Source organism: Gymnodraco acuticeps, unplaced genomic scaffold (genome assembly GCF_902827175.1).
Source record: "Gymnodraco acuticeps unplaced genomic scaffold, fGymAcu1.1, whole genome shotgun sequence".
Taxonomy (NCBI): domain Eukaryota; kingdom Metazoa; phylum Chordata; class Actinopteri; order Perciformes; family Bathydraconidae; genus Gymnodraco; species Gymnodraco acuticeps.
In genome coordinates this window covers 2442151-2460498 of record NW_022991286.1, presented here as the reverse complement: position 1 = coordinate 2460498, position 18348 = coordinate 2442151, and the positions used below count along the sequence as shown (strand labels likewise).

General features: G+C 41.0%; 1 protein-coding gene across 2 annotated transcripts in view; it reads right to left on the bottom strand.

Annotated features, from left to right (window-relative positions):
• Nucleotides 1-18348, bottom strand: part of sorl1 (sortilin-related receptor, L(DLR class) A repeats containing) — a 164666-nt gene that overhangs the window by 136935 nt on the left and 9383 nt on the right. For both annotated transcript variants that reach the window (XM_034239940.1, XM_034239941.1), the window contains exon 2: nt 747-863. In XM_034239940.1, the coding sequence (XP_034095831.1) occupies nt 747-863 (117 nt within the window). The remainder of the gene's footprint in view (nt 1-746; nt 864-18348) is intronic.

Genomic DNA, 18348 nt, shown 5'->3' with positions numbered 1-18348 from the left:
CTTTCACACCGGAGTATTTTTCCCCCCGAACTAGGCCGATAGGGGGGGAAGATTTGGTGTCACGCCAAAAAGGATCTGGGCCTAGTCCCTAGTTCGCGCAAACCTTTTCACCCCCAGATAGTCCCTGCTAGAGAGGTAGTACTTTCCTGGGGAGGAAATGGTTCGTGGGTGTGCCGGCCACGCTAACAATTGCTGATTGGCTGGGCGAATTGCAAACCGCGGCCTGTAAAACTCTGAAAAGTTTTGTGAAGCCGCCATTTTATTTGCTCGCATTAGCCCAGCGCACCAACGGAGAGAGAGACTAACTTGTCACCAGTCGAATGCTATTGCATTTGACTGGTGGCTCCGCATTTGTGTCATATCTCTAGTTGGCTTAAATAACTCAGTTACCAAGCTGTATAACATGAGCACAAAAACCACAACTTCAGTCAACTCCATAATGTCTGAGGAAGATGAACAAACGCCTCATGTACAGCGGGTGGGGGTGGCAGTATACACCGTGAAGTTGTTTGCGGCCGGCCAGTAAACCCAAAGCAGAAGAAGAAGAAGTGACGTCAGCGGCTTCATTTGCCTAATCCTTAAAAGTACTTATTCCGGTGAGAACGCTATCTACTAGGACAGTTCGAGGGACTAAAGAGTTTGGGGGGAACAAGTACCGGCTAAGTACTTGGTGTGAAAGTCGCTATGGATGTGCTGGCTTTAGTTTCCCAGTATCTGGTATCTGGGCTGTGTTCAGGTGTACTCACAGAGCTGGTTTTGGGCCCGGTGGCTCCTGCGCTGTCTCGAGCCAGAGCCACGATCACATTGCTCTTCTCTCCAGCCCAGTGGACCACCATCTGGTTATGGGAGTCGTTCAGGTTGGCCTGCGGGACAAAAACAGGTTAATGTACCTTAAGGCAAAGGCAAGCAGATTGAGAAACTCTCGAGATGTATGCAATCTGTGCTTTTGTGCTTTTGTAAATTAGTTTCGCACCCGGGAAGAAAGATGAATATAAGAAATACACGTGATCTGCCGACAGTCACAAGAATAAATGCAGACATCATCAGCTAAACATGCAGTTTGAATCACAGAAAAGTTAAGCTTGGCAATCGGCAAACTAAAGACACACTGTTCTTTCTTTAACAAGCCAACTGTCGCACTGCTACACTGTCGAAGATAAAGACCAACAGCAGCTGAATCAGTTGTCAAGGCTTTATGGGAACTCATTAAGGTATTTATGCTAAATAAGTCCTGAGGCCCCCCCCACACTGTAGAGCTTGAACACTGTCAAAATAAAAAACTAATAAAATAATGAATATGAAAAAAAAAAAAAAAAAATGTTATTTGAATGATGTGTGATGTGATGTGTGATGTGTGACTGTTCAAAAAGGTGTTACTTATAGCCTTGATTTTGTTATTTGACCCATCTTGGTAGTGACAACAGCGTCTAATTCCTAGCTAATGCACATAATGAAAACGGTTAGGTTATATAAGAAAAACAACTACCTAAAGTTGTAGATAGATATAGATTGGCTATAGAGACCAAAACAATTATTTTTAAACTGTGAACATGTACATTTCTGTTGTAAAGTTTTGCATTTTAACATGGGGGTCTATGGGGAAATTGCTAGCTCTATGGCACAGAATAATGAGCTACTGATACTATTTGTTAATAGGATCAATTTATAGTTTGTTATGTTCTTCTTGTATGATTAGCTGATAATAAGAAAAATGACTATTAGTTTGTTGTTATTTGTATATACAGCACGTCTATTTTCATGTAAAATGTGGGAAACATTGTCTTGCTGCAACACATACTAATTCCTAACTAAGAGCCCCTCCCATCGGGCCCATGGATCAATAAAAAGAAATAGGCTATCTCATCTTTTTTATTGTCTCCGCCTCACCATCTCATCTCCTCGCTGCTTTCCTCTCCTTATCTTTTATTGATGAATCTGCGAGGAGGCAGGCTTCTGAAAGGGCTCTTTTTTGCTTCAAAGGCTTTTTCTGCGCTTTCCTACTGACTCGCAGTGTGGAGTAAACAACAAATACCTTTGCTACCCCTGTCAGATGTGATCAAACGCAACCCTAGACCCAGTCCTGAATCCTATTTTCTACTATCACCACAACCAAGTGGATGACAGTGCTGTTTAAACATTGGCATTTTGATAGCAAAGAGGAACTGGAGTTTAATAAAATATTCACCCTGAAACATTTAAACGGCTGCTGGCAGTGGGGCATGCATTGCTGGGCTTGTGTGATGCTAAGATCAGGGTTTGGCTCCACTATTTTTCAACTATTCAACAATAATCCCATGAGGAAAGCATTGAAAAGAAAAAGACAGAGACATTAATATCACAGAGGCCAAAGAATATTTAAAGCAGCAACAAGACATATATAGAATGGTGCAGTAATTACTTATTTTTGTAGGCCGACCTGGAAGTTTGCATCTCAGTGGAACTTACGTTTATTAAACAAGATGTTCCACACAGTTACACCACTTTATTATTTTTGAAGCGTAAATGCAATCGCCAGAAGTAAACCACTATGGTAATGTTATAAACAAACTATGGTCCAATGGCTGCGCGTCACCACCATGGATGTACAATTCAATCTAAATTATTCAACCCCCATTGCACATTAGGTTTATAGGCAAAATACACAATTTCTCAGCTGTTTGCAATAAACAAAATTACACAAGAACTGTTCAAGTAGTCCAATGAAACTAATATTACAAGGGTTTGTATCCATTTTCAACAGAAAATGCTACTTTTATTGACTACTGCAGTCTCAAGCACACCTGGTGCAACTAATCAAGGGCTTCATTAGTTCAGGTGTGCTTGAGATTGAACACATAAATACCTGGACTGGCTAGGGGTTTGTTGAAAGTGACGTTTGATTGCATGTTAGAAATATGGCAAAATCATTGTCCAAAAGGTTCAGAGAATATATCCTTGCCTTGCATAAACAAGGAAAAGGATACAAAAGGGTAGCAAAAGCACTGAATGTTTCTATAGATACTATTAAAAGCATAGGTCGCAAGTTCAAAGTTAAAGCAACAGTGGCTATACTAGCTGGACATGCCACCAGATCCCTGAGGACGCAAGTGGTCAAAAACCCTTGGGTGACTGCAAAACACCTGCAGCAAGACTGGGTTGAAGCAGGCACTGAGGTTTCAGTTTGTACAGTAAGGTACATACTAAAAACTCCTTGCCTCAACTCCAAGACATATACCACTACTGACTGAAAAGCACAAGAAAAGTTGGCTCCAATATGCGCAAACCCATATAAATATGCCACAGTAGGGGTGTAACGGTATCCGTATTCGTCCCGTACCGTCACGGTTCGGACGTCACGGTTCGGACGTCACGGTTCGGCACATGCAGTCACACGGCGAATACGCCTTTTTTAATGAGTGGGAAAAAAGTCTGTCACTCAGGGCAGTATTACACTATATATAATCCAGGGGGCGGTATTGCGCCTAAAAGCCAGCCGCCCGTAAATAACAAATGACGAACAAGAACAAAACACAACAAAACGAACACAATACATGAAGAAGAACAGTTAGTAGCTAATATGGCGAGTTCACAAAACACACAGGAGCTAGAAGACCCACCTACTTCTTTTAAATCAGGTGTGTGGGAACATTTCGGATTCCCTATGGACTACAATAATGATGGGGTGCGAGTTGTGGATCGGACTAGGACGGTGTGTCAGCGTTGTTCGACAGCGATGCGGTATGCTAGTGGTAACACGTCAAACATGCTCAATCACATCCGAGTCAGTCTCAGTCCCCAGCGAGAGGGTTTTCTCGACGGCAGGTGACATAGTTACCGCCAACAGATCTGCCCTCACTACTGACAACGTAGACAAACTCATCTTTTTGAAGAACAACTTGAAAATAGAGTAAAGCTTGAGTACCTTTATTTAGGCATAATGGCCTCACACACTCACAAGTTAATTACACATGTTAGACATTGCTCCTAAAGGTACAGATTTTATTTTGTTTTATATTTATCATTGTATTTATTTAATATGTTGACATCAGGAGATGTTATACAGTTCTGTATTGCCTTTTATTGATTGTGATTGAAACACTTTCTTATTATTTATTTTAATATTTTCAAGACATTCTTTTTAGTTGTACAGCTTATTTAACCTTTTTGTTTGACATCAGCCAATATAAATAATATGGCCATCTGAGTGTGTGTGTTACTGTTTGTGGTTTGTTTTTAACTGTGTAATACAGTTAATGATTCCAAATGTTAGAGTTCCTTATTTTCATACCAAAACTTGCACTACTGTTAAAAATAAACAGCAAAAATTATTATGCATTTGGGAGTTTTTTTTGCTTTTCCTTGTTGTACCGAACCCGTACCGAACCGTGACCCCCAAACCGAGGTACGAACCGAACCGTGACTTCTGTGAACCGTTACACCCCTATGCCACAGTATTGAGGGTGTCGTATTGTCATACTGATATTCTGTACAAACTGTGAAGTCCACTGAGACGAATGTCACATTTGTGATATTGGGCTATATAAATAAACATTGATTGATTGATTGATTGATTGATTGATTGATTGATTGATTGATTGATTGATATTGGAATTATGTTCTGTGGAGTGATGAAACAAAACTGGAACGTTTCGGGCCTATGGATCAACGGTATGTCTGGAGGAATAAGAATGAAGCATATGCTGAAAAGAACACCATGCCTACAGTGAAGCATGGCTTGGCTCAGTGATGCTCTGGAAACCTGCAGCGTGTGGAGGGCACGATGGATGCAGTCAAGTATCAGGAAATCTTAGAAAATGTCATGAAGGGGTTGAATATTTTGAGACTGCAGTACTCATTAAAGTAGCATTTTCTGTTAAATGTTGACAAAAACCCTTATAATATTAGTTTAATTGAACTGTTTGAACAGTTCGTTTGTAATTTGTTTATTGCAAACAGCTGAGAAATTGTATATATAATGAATAAACCTCATGTGTAATGGGGGTGGAATAATCTCGATTGCAACTGCAAAAAGAAAACAGTATAGAGTCAGTGTGTTGAAGGCATGACCCCGATCACTCCTATGAAAGTTGCTCAGTGGCACATTAAGCCAAAATAGCCAGACTATCGAGAACAAAAAAACCTATATCTGGATCCATAGAGCTTTCGCACTTGCGTTTTGCTTAAGCCCCGCCTCCAATCCACAGCGTCACGGCCGGTCTAAAAATAAGGGCTATAAAAATGGTCTTAGTGGGTAGTTCATTAAGTTTCAAAAAGATATCAGCTGATTTTTTCAGCATCTCTTTCAAAATGTAAGTCAATGGGAACACAGACTGACACAGAACATGTCGTGCCACCGTTTGACCACTGCAGACATTTTCTGGGGGCTTGATCCCCAACACTAGGCGAAGGGAACTTGTGTCGGAAAGATGGCGTTTAGTCGTTTATTCAGTCACTTGTTAGAAACAGCCGTTTTACGCATAGAAGCTTCGGACAGACATTCACCAGTTGGGTAATTAATTACTGAAGTATTTTATTTCGTATAGCTCTTAAGCTTGTGTTGTCCATAAACCATATTTCAGGCACCTTACCACAAAGACATTCAAAGATAGTTGACTTCGAGATGAGGGAACTGGAAGTGGGAAAGTGCTAACTGATTTCCGGCTTGAAGGACTCATTCCTGCACCACTCTATTGTGCTTTGGTCAAGGGGGTGGGAAATAAAAAAAAATGTTTTATCATAAATAAGCTCTTGAAAAGCATGAAACATCAGAGAATGATGATAAAAAAAACTGAAAAACAAAGAGTGGATATTTCCTTTAGCAATCTGCAGGAGTAGACTGTACGTCGCCATAAACACAAATTCTATTTTTCCCTCATGTAACTTCTTCCATTTTAAGCCACACTGATACACAACTTTCTTTTCCAGCTCTTTCTTTAGTCATCAGCCTCCCTCCCGCAGGGCCGCCTCAGTAAAAGGGCTGTCTTTCAGGCCGAGGTGTTGCAGCAGTAAATCTTTACATTTTAGGCCTCATTGGCCGGGGTTTGCGCAGTCCAAAAGGGTGCCAGCAGCCTCGTAGACTGACACAGCTGAATCTACTTTGTGATGGCGAGGGACAATACAAACAATTTCCCTGGTTGCAGCAAATCCCGACCAATTCAAAGATAATCACCGTCCTGTTCACAGGTAGCAATTCACAATTAACACAACGCCAGTAAACAAGGGTAATCTCATCATGAGGTGCATAATTTCAATCCCATCAAATCTCCCTTTTATCTTGTTATGCAGCACAGCCTCTTTGTTACAAGCTCCATAAACTGCTAATAGTACTGCAGAGAGCAGACTTTGTGGTTTGGCTTATTGCTATAGTCTCACTGTAGGTCTCCTTCAGGCTAAACTAACCTTTTCCTCACCTTCCTCACATAAACACACAATGCAACACCAGGGTTTTTTTATATCACGGATGCCCAGAAGGTTGCACATAAACCAACAGCAGCCATTTTACTGAGATTCTAACCAAGAGACCAGAGACAGCATATTTGTGGTCTATTTAAACTTTAAATGCAAAATGCACTTCGTAAAAACATCATTTACAGCTACAGTGTTTACCACAAGTTGAGAGTTTATCTCTAGGAGCAAATCATGTTTCAAGATATTTCAGTCAAGTTTATCATGTTTACTCTAAAGTAACAATCGTTAAGATGTCAGTCCTGATAACATCTGTATGCACGGAGTGACAGGCGGTGAAACCTCTCTATGCTGGCATTGCCGCGTAGAAGCGCTACCCCTCGTTACCGCTGACCTTTCAACACGCAACCAATTAGATGAAGCAGTGCGTATCACGTGAATGCAGCTTTCGGATCAAAATGACACCATCAAAATGAAAGTAAAGACACCTTCAACAGTTAATCGCTCCGACATGTGGCGGTTGAGAAACCTGTTCCTGCATAGCTGTTTAGAGAGGACCAGACTGAAATGACAGAATGCACCGCCTTGTTGTTTGAAATGACAGCCAATAACTTCATAAGCAGTCAGGGCTTACCTCTGTAACAAATACAATACTTTTTTTTGTACTGCCTCAGAATTAAAGTTATCCTTTGGTTTGCAAGGTAAACCCTTATAATATGAAACAGAAGCTGTAGAAAATGTTGCATTCGGTCTAATTTGAATGCAGGAAAGCTGTCAATATACAGGAAAAGAAAAGCTTCTAAAGTGAAAGGCATTTATTGTTTCCTCTGAATGTCTTGTTCATGTGAAGGTAATTTGCATCCCACGCTGGTATGGCAGGACTCCATCAATAACAAATGCATACATAGAAAGGTAATAACCTAATGTAAATACATTGAATGGCAACTTTTTTTTTTTAAATGGCCACAAAATATAAAAATGAGGTTTGAAATAAAAAAACTAAACAGAAAATCGTTCTGCATATTAGAGATGCTAATATCTCCATTACAAGGTACTGTTCTGTTTAATCATTTATTGACCAATATCCTTAATACATAGCAATGCTATCTTTTGCAACCTATGTGACACTGCAAATAACGTCCATCTTAAAACAAGAACAAGAAGAAAAGTCTGTTTACACAGACTTGAAACAAGTGGGATATTCTGCCAGTGCAGTGAGATAATTAGACTTAATAAGAATTCCTGAAATAAGAATAAGATTTCTTAAAACAAGCTTCATCAACAGCTATCATCAGTACATTATTCTCAAAACAAGTTCAGTTAAAATGGCTAGATATAGGGTGGTAAGCCTTAGCAAGGTCAGGAGTTTTTACAGCATTGCTAAACACAAGGTAAAGAAGCTGCCAAGTAACCGTTAAAGGGAGACACCTCCCATCTATGCATATTAATTTAAGAACCTGATAAATAATAAAATAAAATAAATGGACAGCTTCAGGTCAATAGGAAGTCAATATTGGACATGTACTATTCCTATTGCCTGTGCTGTTTGTTTTCCCCTCACACTGCACTGCAACATGGCGGGGAGAGACCAGAGGTGGCTCTTTAAGTGGTGGAGAAGTGTCTCTCATCTGCTCCCGTCCATCAATTTCTGCAACAGCTTTGTGGTCACTTGGGGAGTTGGGGGGGGGGGGAGTCGAGGGAGCAGGGGGGTGAGTCGGGCACAAGCGCAGACAGCAGACAAGGCTTCTGTACTGCCACGGTTTCTGTCCGTCTCTCTCACATGTATAATGCATTCCGTCTCACCAGAAGAGTCTCGTGCAAAGCCTTCCTACCTGACGGAGCAGACGGGATTCAGTAAACCCAAGTAACAAGTCCGAGAGTGCAGACTCAGAGAGGGAAAGATTTTCCTCTTTTCATGAAGGCTCGCTTTTTTGGTCAGACCTTGATAGCCGACAAAGCGGAACAGTGAGTTAATTGCCATCTTCACAGTTCCCCACTCCCTCTGTAGTACGAGGAGAGTGAGGTTTGTATCTGCACTGGCATATCCTACTCAACTACTAAATACAATTCAGAAATATTTGGTGAAAACAAGTTATAAGCATATTGTATGTATTATACGTATCATATCTGTTACGAAATAAGACAATGAAAATGTATCTATTTTAGGGGTGTAACGGTATACGTACCCGTACCGAAATTATTCGATACGGGCCCTTCGGTTCGGTACACGTGTGTACCGAAGTGTACCGAACGAATATAACGTTAAACGTAAAAAATTGAGAACGTGAACAACTTTTTGGAAGTAATCTCAGGTGCTGCGTCGCAGCATTCAGAGTAATTTGCTCACATTGGGTTCAACCAAGTCATTTCATTGGACGAGAGGCATACTATGAGAGCTGGTCACAGGGATGCGTTCAAATTTAGTCAGTAATTTGAGGAACTGTCGAAATGGCGAACGCTGATAAAGTTGAGCTCGAAAATCGTCCAGCATCATTGAAGTCTCCGGTTTGGGAACATTTTGGTTTCGCAGTTACGTACAAGGATGACGGACAAAGACAGGTGGACCGAACCAAAGCTGTTTGTCGGCATTGTTCAACTAAAATTGGCAATACATCAAACTTGCACACTCACTTGAAAAGGCATCACCCGAACGTGAATATCACTGGTACCTAGGGATGCATTCCGGTATCCGGTTTCGATACTTTAAAAAAATTAAAATTCTATTTTTTTTTTTAATTTAATTTTAAAAGTGAGTCCATGGCCCGTGATGGCGGGCGTTATAAATTAGAGATTGCATAATCGTTTTTCTTCGTATTTTATGTATTTTTCATTGTTTGTTCAATACTAGAAAGGTAAAAGTCCCACAAATGAACTGTGATGGGATTTGCTTTCTCTCACCAGTGAAGGTAAATGTTGATTTTAAAGATGAGATTTGTTTGTTTGTGCACAAACACCTTCTGGTCAGTTGGTCGATTGGTTGGTCAATATGCTTTTGTCATACCAAATTGTCATTGGTGTTACTTTCATAAGGAGAGGAGTGTATTTTAATTAATCATTTTCAGGGGCATGTATGTGTGAATGAAGGAGAACAACATATTTTAAGAATGAGTGCGCATTAGCTCTCATCCCAGCTTGGGTGGGTTCTTGTAATAAAACCCCTGATCCTCTGCCAACCATCACTCCTAAATAGGCTGTGAACATATCAGAATTGACATATTTCCCATTTTGCGTCTCGTAAATAGCCTAATCATTTGATTTGAATAACTGCACATCGTCTTGCTTAGCGAGAGCTTAGGCGGCCAATTTGATTTTTGGATGATAATGGCTTGCTGCGTGCTGGTCGGCTTTGAGTCTGTTGTTGTCGATTAAGTATAAAGTAATGAGGTTAAAAATTCATTGAATATATGTATTGAACTTTCTGTGCCGATTTTCTTTATCCAGAGATAATGTCAGTAATAAGTCTTCAGTATCAGTAATTTCATCTGATGGTACGAGTTATTGGAGTTAATAGAATTATGGACTCATTTTAAATTAGAAAAGAGGCAGGAATAAAACAGCAAGGACAACCTACATGCATGCTGACATTTATATAACACATAAGAAAAATGCTTATATGCCCTATGGAAGGAGTTCAGGGGTTCCAGAATGAATATTCACAATCAACTGTTGAACTCTTTCTCTAGAAAGGACATATTCGCTAAAGAAAAATCTGCATGGTATGATGTTTAAGCTTCTCCTCAACTTACCTCCCAATATACCAGAACAATACCTGTTACCATGGTAGCTGTACCCAATAGAAAGCAGCTGTGGCCTAAAAATAATTAGCAGTCGAAAATCAGATAAAGTATGACTAAAACTATATATTTCTCCAAACAGCCCAAGACTTAAAATAAATAAGAATCACAATGTTTTCAATAACTTTGAACTGTTTACACGCTTATTGTTGTCCCAAGTGAGTGAGTCTTTCCCTTTCACTAACAAGCCATTACATGCATCTGAGACACTGGCTGCATTCCTTATTAGTGCTTTGATCCAAATAAAAGGCCCTCTGGTCTTCACTAGCTGCAAGGGTTTCAACTGGCTGTCTGACAACAGTTAAAGAGCATCTTTCCCAGTTATGCTAAGCCTCATCAATATCTATTAGATATTTGGAATGGAACCAAATGGCATGTTCAATTGGGCGTTTGTTAATACAAAGGATGATCAAGCCTAGGCGTAATCCAGATTAGACAAGTGCAGGCCAGACACATCTTGTCAGAGGATTAGTAGTGTAAGTGAAAGTTACTGCCGATAGCCCAATCTAATGTGATAAGATTGAAAGTCCATCCCTAGTTAAGTGTAAGTACATATCACTGGACATGAGCGCAGTGTATTGTCATTGCATATGTAGCAGTATTTCTGATTCTATGACTCTTATTAAGAGCTAAAATTCTTATTTAACCCAAAGAAGTGTGCGAGCAGGGTGAATTAAACCTGTTCTGTCAGGGAAGTTCTCTTGTCCTTTCATCACTACTTTTATGTAGTTATTTTTATTTTTGAAATGTCTCCTATTAGCGGCGAGCACTATCCGTGCTGAGTGTGCTGACTTTTCGTACAATGTCCCACTGTCTGGCTTCCTGCATAAAGTCAAGTGCTCGGCGCAGTTGTGGCGAAATGTCGCTCCTCTGTTTTCATTTAAACAGCTCCTTATATCCGTTAGCGCAGCTAGCTAGCACCAGATGCTAACAACAACAATGCACGTAAGGTCTCTCTCTCGCTCGCTCGGGCCACACATACACACACCCTCCCGGTCCTCCAGATGGCCAGTCGGTGCCTGCCGGTGAGCGTGGAAGTGTGGTCTGCCACAAGCGGGCGGCAGGAGCGGGGCTGTCAGCATCAGCTTGTAGATGGTATTTTAAACTCGATGCGCTCTGAAACTACGGGGCGGCCAAGGAAAAAATATACACATGCGTTAATCGCGTTAAAATAATTAGTGGCGTAAAAAAAAATGTATTATCGGTATCGGTCTTGAGAAGCAGCAAATTATCGGTATCGGTTTCAAAAAACCAATATCGTGCATCCCTAAAAAAAAAATGTATTTTTTTTTTTTCTCATACTGCCTGTGCTGCAGCACCTCTTTTCACCCTCTGTCTGAAACCAGAGCCCAGTCTGCTTTGATTGGTTAGCTGGCCGACTGTTGTGTTTCGCCAACCACTTAGAGATGTCCACCCCTTAGCCTATCAGGTACAATGTGTTGGAGTGACATTCATTAGAAACCAATAGTGATGTCACTATGTTGCAAATTAGGTCAATTGAATCACTCTCAATTTTGGGAACTTCGGGATTTTTTTGTATCATTTACATGCACAAAAAACTCAATAACACACTACAGGAGAGGGGAAACAGGGCTCGACATTAAGGACTGCCTGATGGCCCGGGGCCATCTCGTATTTAGCTCGGGCAATGAAGCCTCACCTGCTGGTTGCCCGATCGGGCAATCTATTATGCCAGTATCATGCAGCTCGCGGATCCAGTAATGAGTGACCCGACAGTAAAACTAAACATATCTATAACTAGTTTAGGTAGTTTGAGAGGTCATTAAAATAGCTACGTGTGATATTCTAACCTGAAGTGTGTGTTTTGTCCGCTCACCGCTGCAGGTGATTATGCAGAGCGTGTCGACTCGTCAGCAGCAGCTGATCTCTCTCTCCCGTCAGATTAGACTTCACTCGCGTTTATGTCCATATCGATCAGATCTAACTAGTTCTAGCTAATGATATGACTACCTGCTTATTAAAAGACACCTAAACAATAAGTGTCGCTATGCAACTGGGTGAGGCCACAAAGTATGCGCAGCATTATGCATTTGTTTACATGCCCACTGGAACCCCGAGGCATTACCAACAGATCAAAGCACAATCAACCCACACAGGACATCTCTTTCTCCACATTAAGTGTTAGACATTAGAATTGACTATTCTTGTCTGTCACATACTCTTCTTGTCTGTCACATAAGTGGCGCAACTGAAGCGGTATTGCGCTAAAGGGAAATTATTTTGACCGGACATTTTGACCGAAGAAATTTAGATTTGCCGGCTAACGGGAACTCTGACGTCGCCATTTTGTGTGCTTCCTCTCGACTGCTGCTCGGGTCTGCTCGGTCAGCTTCCGGATGAGGAGGCATTCGTTCGACCAACTTACAGTAGATAACATTACAAACATTTTTAACAGGGGACATAATAGTGTAAATAATAAGGATGCACGATATTGGTTTTTTGAAACCGATACCGATAACTTCCTGCTTCTCAAGACCGATAACCGATAATAATTTTATATATATATATATATATTAAATGTACCTGTAGTTTTTGCACACCTGGTGGTAAAAAAAGACTAGTAGTGAGCAAATTACATGAGCATTACTACTATGAACAAAACAAAGCCAAGAATAGTTTTGACTCTTCAAAGTGACCATATTTATTTTTTTGAGTATTGCCTTTTTCAAAAGCCTCGTCGATAGGTAAAAGCCCCGGTGCCTTTGCAGCTGGCTTTGGATTCGCCGCTAGTTTAGCAGTGCAGTCGTCTTCGTACGCTTTTAACACACCATCGTAGCGATGGCGATGTTTCAGGTGACTAATCAGGTTGGAAGTATTATAGCTCGTTGCCTTTTTCCCTCCTCGTGGAACTTCTGCATTGCATTTGTTAATACAAATAGCAAGCGAACTATCTAACTCTGAAACTTTTAAATAGTCCCATACTACCGGCGACATGTTTGTTTACTGTCCTGGCTTCACGGCCGCACACCATTTACGTCACAGCCAGGCATGAGTTAGGGAGCGCTGGATTTGTGAAAAACTCCACTCTTCCTAAACCACTAATACCACAGAACTGGCAAAACGGGAGGAGCCGAGGGAAAAACAAGCGCCCCTCATCCCAATCCACCCACACCGCAGTATGTTTTTCTTTTTTTTGACCCAAAAAATATATTGTATATTATCGGGGCTATTAATACTTTTATTGGGTTTATCGGGATGACGTCATAATTCCTAATATAATTATTGTGCACCACTAGTAAATAATGTTTGTTTTGGCAGTTATAACCAGTGTTGGGACTAACGCGTTACTGTAACGCCGTTATTTTTTACAGTAACTAGTACTCTAACGCATTACTTTTTTAATTCAGTAACTCAGTTACCGTTACTACATGGTGCGTTACTCCGTTACTGCTTTCGTTTGTTTATATAGTCAACAGCCAGGCGAACAGAGATGAGAACTGTACTTAAGTACTTGAGTAAATGTACTTAGATACTTCCTGTGTCACATGCGGAGACGCGCTGTGGGCGTGTTTGTGTTGTTTACTAACAAGACTATCATGGCGGCGGCGGAGCTCAAGTCTAGTTTCTCCACCTGGAGATATTCTCACTATTTCACTTTTGTCGAGCACAAAGAAAAGAACGTTTTAGTTAAATGTAAGTTGTGTCTTGGCGGGTCAAAGATCCTATCTACTGCCCAAACCAGTCATTCAAATCTCTTAAAACATCTGCAAAAACAACATGCTGGGACGAAGCTAGTAGCTAAGACCACAGAGACTCAGCCGACGCCACTCCACCTCCACCTAAGCAACAGCGGCTGGATTTTAACCAAGGGACTGCTGGCCAGGGAAAAGTCAATAAAGCCATTGCACGGTATGTTGTAGAACACATGCAGGCTATTGCTACAGTGGAGTCACCCGCTTTCAGGGAGCTAGTTAGCATGATAGCATGTCCGGGCGGCACACGGCATATGGGACGGAAAACTTTTTCCAACTACCTGGAGAAAGAATATACAAAAATGGAAAGCCAGCTAATATCGATGCAATCCAGATTGCATATAAGGCATGTCAAGTTGATCAACAGATTGTATTATTCTCCAATGCAATAACAGTACTGAAAGGAAGGCTATAAGCAGGGCTGCACATAACTGGTGCGCTGGTGCGCATGCGCACCTCCGCCAAAAAAAGAGCACCGGGTCATTTGAAAAAAGGCGCATTTGCGTACCAACATTAAGAGAGAGAGAGGGAGAGAGAGAAGAGAGGAGAAAAGAGAGAAGAGAAAAGAGAGAAGAGAAAAGAGAGAAGAGAGAGAGAGAGAAAGATATTTGCGAGTTGCATATGAACTCAGGGCCGGCCCGTCGCACTGGCGTTATAGATGTTCGCCTAGGGCGCCAGATCTGGGGAGGCGCTGCGCTGGCAGCTCTGGGAGGGAAAAAAACATTTTTGACCGTTGGGGCTCATCCTAATTTTCGGCCTTGATGTAACAACATTCATAATTAAGTAAATGTAACACCCTTTTCACCCCGGTTACACGTTTAATTTGCCCTGTACGATGGGCGCTGTAAGTGATGAAAATGGGGGATGTTGGCTTATCTGGCGCCCGCAGCTCACAGCCAAAATGCGAGTGAGCGTGGGAGCGAGGGAGGGTGCACCGGTTCTGGCGCAGTTGTTATTAGAATCTGGTGCTAGCTGCTCTAACGGATATAAGAAGAAGATGTTTCTACAATGATGTGGAGGGAGAGTCCTCTCCAGTCAGACTGAGAGGCTCAGTGAGGTAAAGGACTCTTGAGTGTTTAGATAGTTAACTTTAGTCTAAGTTATCTCAGTGGGTCTCAAACGTTTTGATCACAATTTATGTAAACACATATTTCCAAGGCACGCCTTTATAATTATTGGGATAAACAGGTTTGAAATCATTCCAACATACTATAGGACAGTAACCAAAAATATCCTTTAAAACTGGAAAGTTAAAAAAAATGCATAAATAAATAAATGTTAAGGTAAAATAAGATATGAATGAACAACACAAATAAAATAAGTTACATTCATTTGTTATTGGCTATGGTAGGCTATTGGTTATGTTCACTTATTTGATTACATCCACTTGTCTAAGATGACAACAGAGACTTTCGACCCAAACCCAGCTGTTGACTTGTAGATGCAAGCAGCTAATCGCAGACTCAACCAGAGAGAAAGAAGTAGGCCTACATCATCAGCTACCATGTCTGACAGAGAGGAAGACAGTGAGGAGAACAGTCAGGAGGAGTGATGACAGCTTGTAGGATTACTGCTCGTGCTAATGTTGTCTTGTGTTCACCTCTGCATGTGTGTTCTGTGTTCACCTCTGCATGTGTGTTCTGTGTTCACCTCTGTGTGTTCAGTGCCGTGTGTCTGGCAAATAAAGTCCAGACCCCCTCAAAAGTTACGGTTTATTTCATTTTAAGGATGAGCACCAAGCAACATCTCCAGGTGCTCCTTTGAGAACCAGGGCCAAAAAGTTATGTGCACCCCTGGCTATAAGGGCATTAATGGGAGCAATTTTTTTAAGTAACTAAAACGTTACTTTTCACAGTAACGCATTACTTTTTGTTGTAAGTAACTAGTAAAGTTACTAAGTTACTTATGAAATGAAGTAACTAGTTACTGGTTTTCAGTAACTAGCACAACACTGGTTATAACTGAATGTAATGTTTTCTACTTTTTTACATCTGGGAAGGCATTTGCCTTCATCAGATGGAAAGTGTCTTGACCAACAACTTAAGTATTTCTTATAGCTATGCAGGGCAAGTGAGCAAACACAAACAAGAACAAACAAACAAGTGAAATGAAGAATAAAATTGAAATTGTACAATATAATATTGTGGTGGTTCATCTTATAATTCAGTCTAGAGAATGCACCAGACAGCATCTAAGACCTGCAAAAATCTAAATGTTCTAGGGGGAGGCCCCCCAAACCTTTCGTGAGTCATTTTGTTCACGCGCATTTTTCAGGGCAATCTCTATTGGGCTCAGGGCCATCTGTAAATTAGCTTAGATGGCCCACAGGGCCATCTCCCAAAATCCTTAATGTCATGCACTGGGAAAACTCCCCAAAACATAATAGGGCATATTTCAACAGCATAGAAGCCTGTAAAATGTTGTTGTACGTGAGTGTAATGACAATAAAGATCTTCTGATTCTGATTTGTCTGGAAAGAATCTTATAACAAGGCAGAAAATGACACTTTCGATTTAAATTGGGAGTTTTTTGCCGCACAGGCCTGAAATCAGATACAGAAACCACTTTATATATTTATAATCAGCTGCATTCCTCTCTTTCTTTCCCACCCTTCTGGAGCTTTGATATCTCATTGGTGTGGAGGAGTTAGGAACTGTGTCTGGTACTACCAAGAGGCAGAACGGAGAAACAATACGCTTGGGCATTGAGCCTACTCTCTGCCTCTCCACCCTCCCCAGCTCTGAGCTCCCCATTATTCAACTGTGTGTGTGTGTGTGTGTGTGTGTGTGTGTGTGTGTGTGTGTGTGTGTGTGTGTGTGTGTGTGTGTGTGTGTGTGTGTGTGTGTGTGTGTGTGTGTGTGTGTGTGTGTGGGCTTAGTGGCCAAGGAGAGCATCAGAGCCAGCCTCAAACAATGACATCATCTCTGCAGGACTGGCAGGCAATGGAGGCTCGCAGCACACTCACCAGGCACTGAGCACTCTCCAGTTTGCATGTGTAAGTTAGCCTGTGCTGTTAGCATATAGCATAATATACAAACAGGAAGCACAAATGAGACACTGTCATCACAATGTGACAGCAAACATCCCCATTTAGGTTCTGGTAAGTGTAGCTTTTAGTGAAGAAAAGAAAATGTTGACGAATTGAGAGAACGAAAGAGGAAGTCTGTATGACAATGCAGGGAAATTGGTTAGTGTTTTTGTGTTGTTGACATGTTTACAATACGTTGATTCAAGGTTTTGTTATTGTATCAAGTGGAGGATCCGGTAATGATACATATTATATTCAAGTTCTTCTTCAAGGCTTAATGAGAAGTGGGTTAAAGTTGCTCTGCTTGAAATGTCTTGACAACAGCTGCACAAACTCAAGCAGACAAAAACTACTGAATATGTTTTCATACTGGCACTAAGTGCTGCGATTCAGTACATACACTCAAGTCAGCTGTTGTGCCTTCAGACGAGGCTCTGGGATTTCAGAGTGAGAGTCAGGGAGGAATTTTAAGAAGGCTTTGAGAATCAGAATCTTCACGCAAGTGTTAAGGGTAAAGATGTGCTGCATGCTTTAAGAAGGTCTGTCAAAAGGAGTGTGTCAGAAGGAGTAAAATGGTCAAATGGACTGCACAAAGAGGCTATTATAAAAAGTCCCAACAGCTTATCAGGAGTTATTAACATGAACCTACACCCACAATTCATTGGCCACTCCTTAGGGAGCAATTTGGGGTTTAGTATTTTGCCCAAGGACACTTTGTTGTGTTGACCGCAGAGACTGGGATCAAACTACCAAACCTCACATTGATGATTGACCACTCTATCTCCTGAACCCAAGCCTTAAGTCTATAAAGACTATTTGTGTTAGTTAGGGATTCAGCACGTGGTAGGTTGATGCTGCTATAAACATTACTCAACCTAAAGGTGATTTAAAGTAGGGCTGGACAATACATCGATATTGAAGCAACATCTTGGATATCGTCTGAGATTGTGGATATACTTGTTGTCTTTTCCTGGTTTTAAAGACTGCATTACAGTAGAGGAAAGACACTTTCTGAACCCAACCAAATGTTCTAGCTGTTCTATTATTTATCTTAACCCACTTAACTTCTCAAATGTCTCTAAACATTTTCTAAATTGCATTTGATTGCATTTCCAAAAGTGGTGTTAACATTTGAATATGTTCCTGCTGAACAAAAGATGATAAGTATCATACATGTGTGTTGCCAGAGCTTATTTGAACAATGTCCCAGTTGAGCACGTATTCCTATATCACTCTATTAATTCAACACAACCAAGCGGTGATGACAAATGTTTTAAATCAACTACACAACATGACAACGACTGCTAAAGGTTAATCATTTAGAAGTCTCATCCTAAGTTTTTGCTTGGGTTGATTCACCTCTAGGGTCAATTTGTGTTGAATCCAAAGTCTCCATTATTAAAGGAATACTTCAAGCACAAAGTCTTCA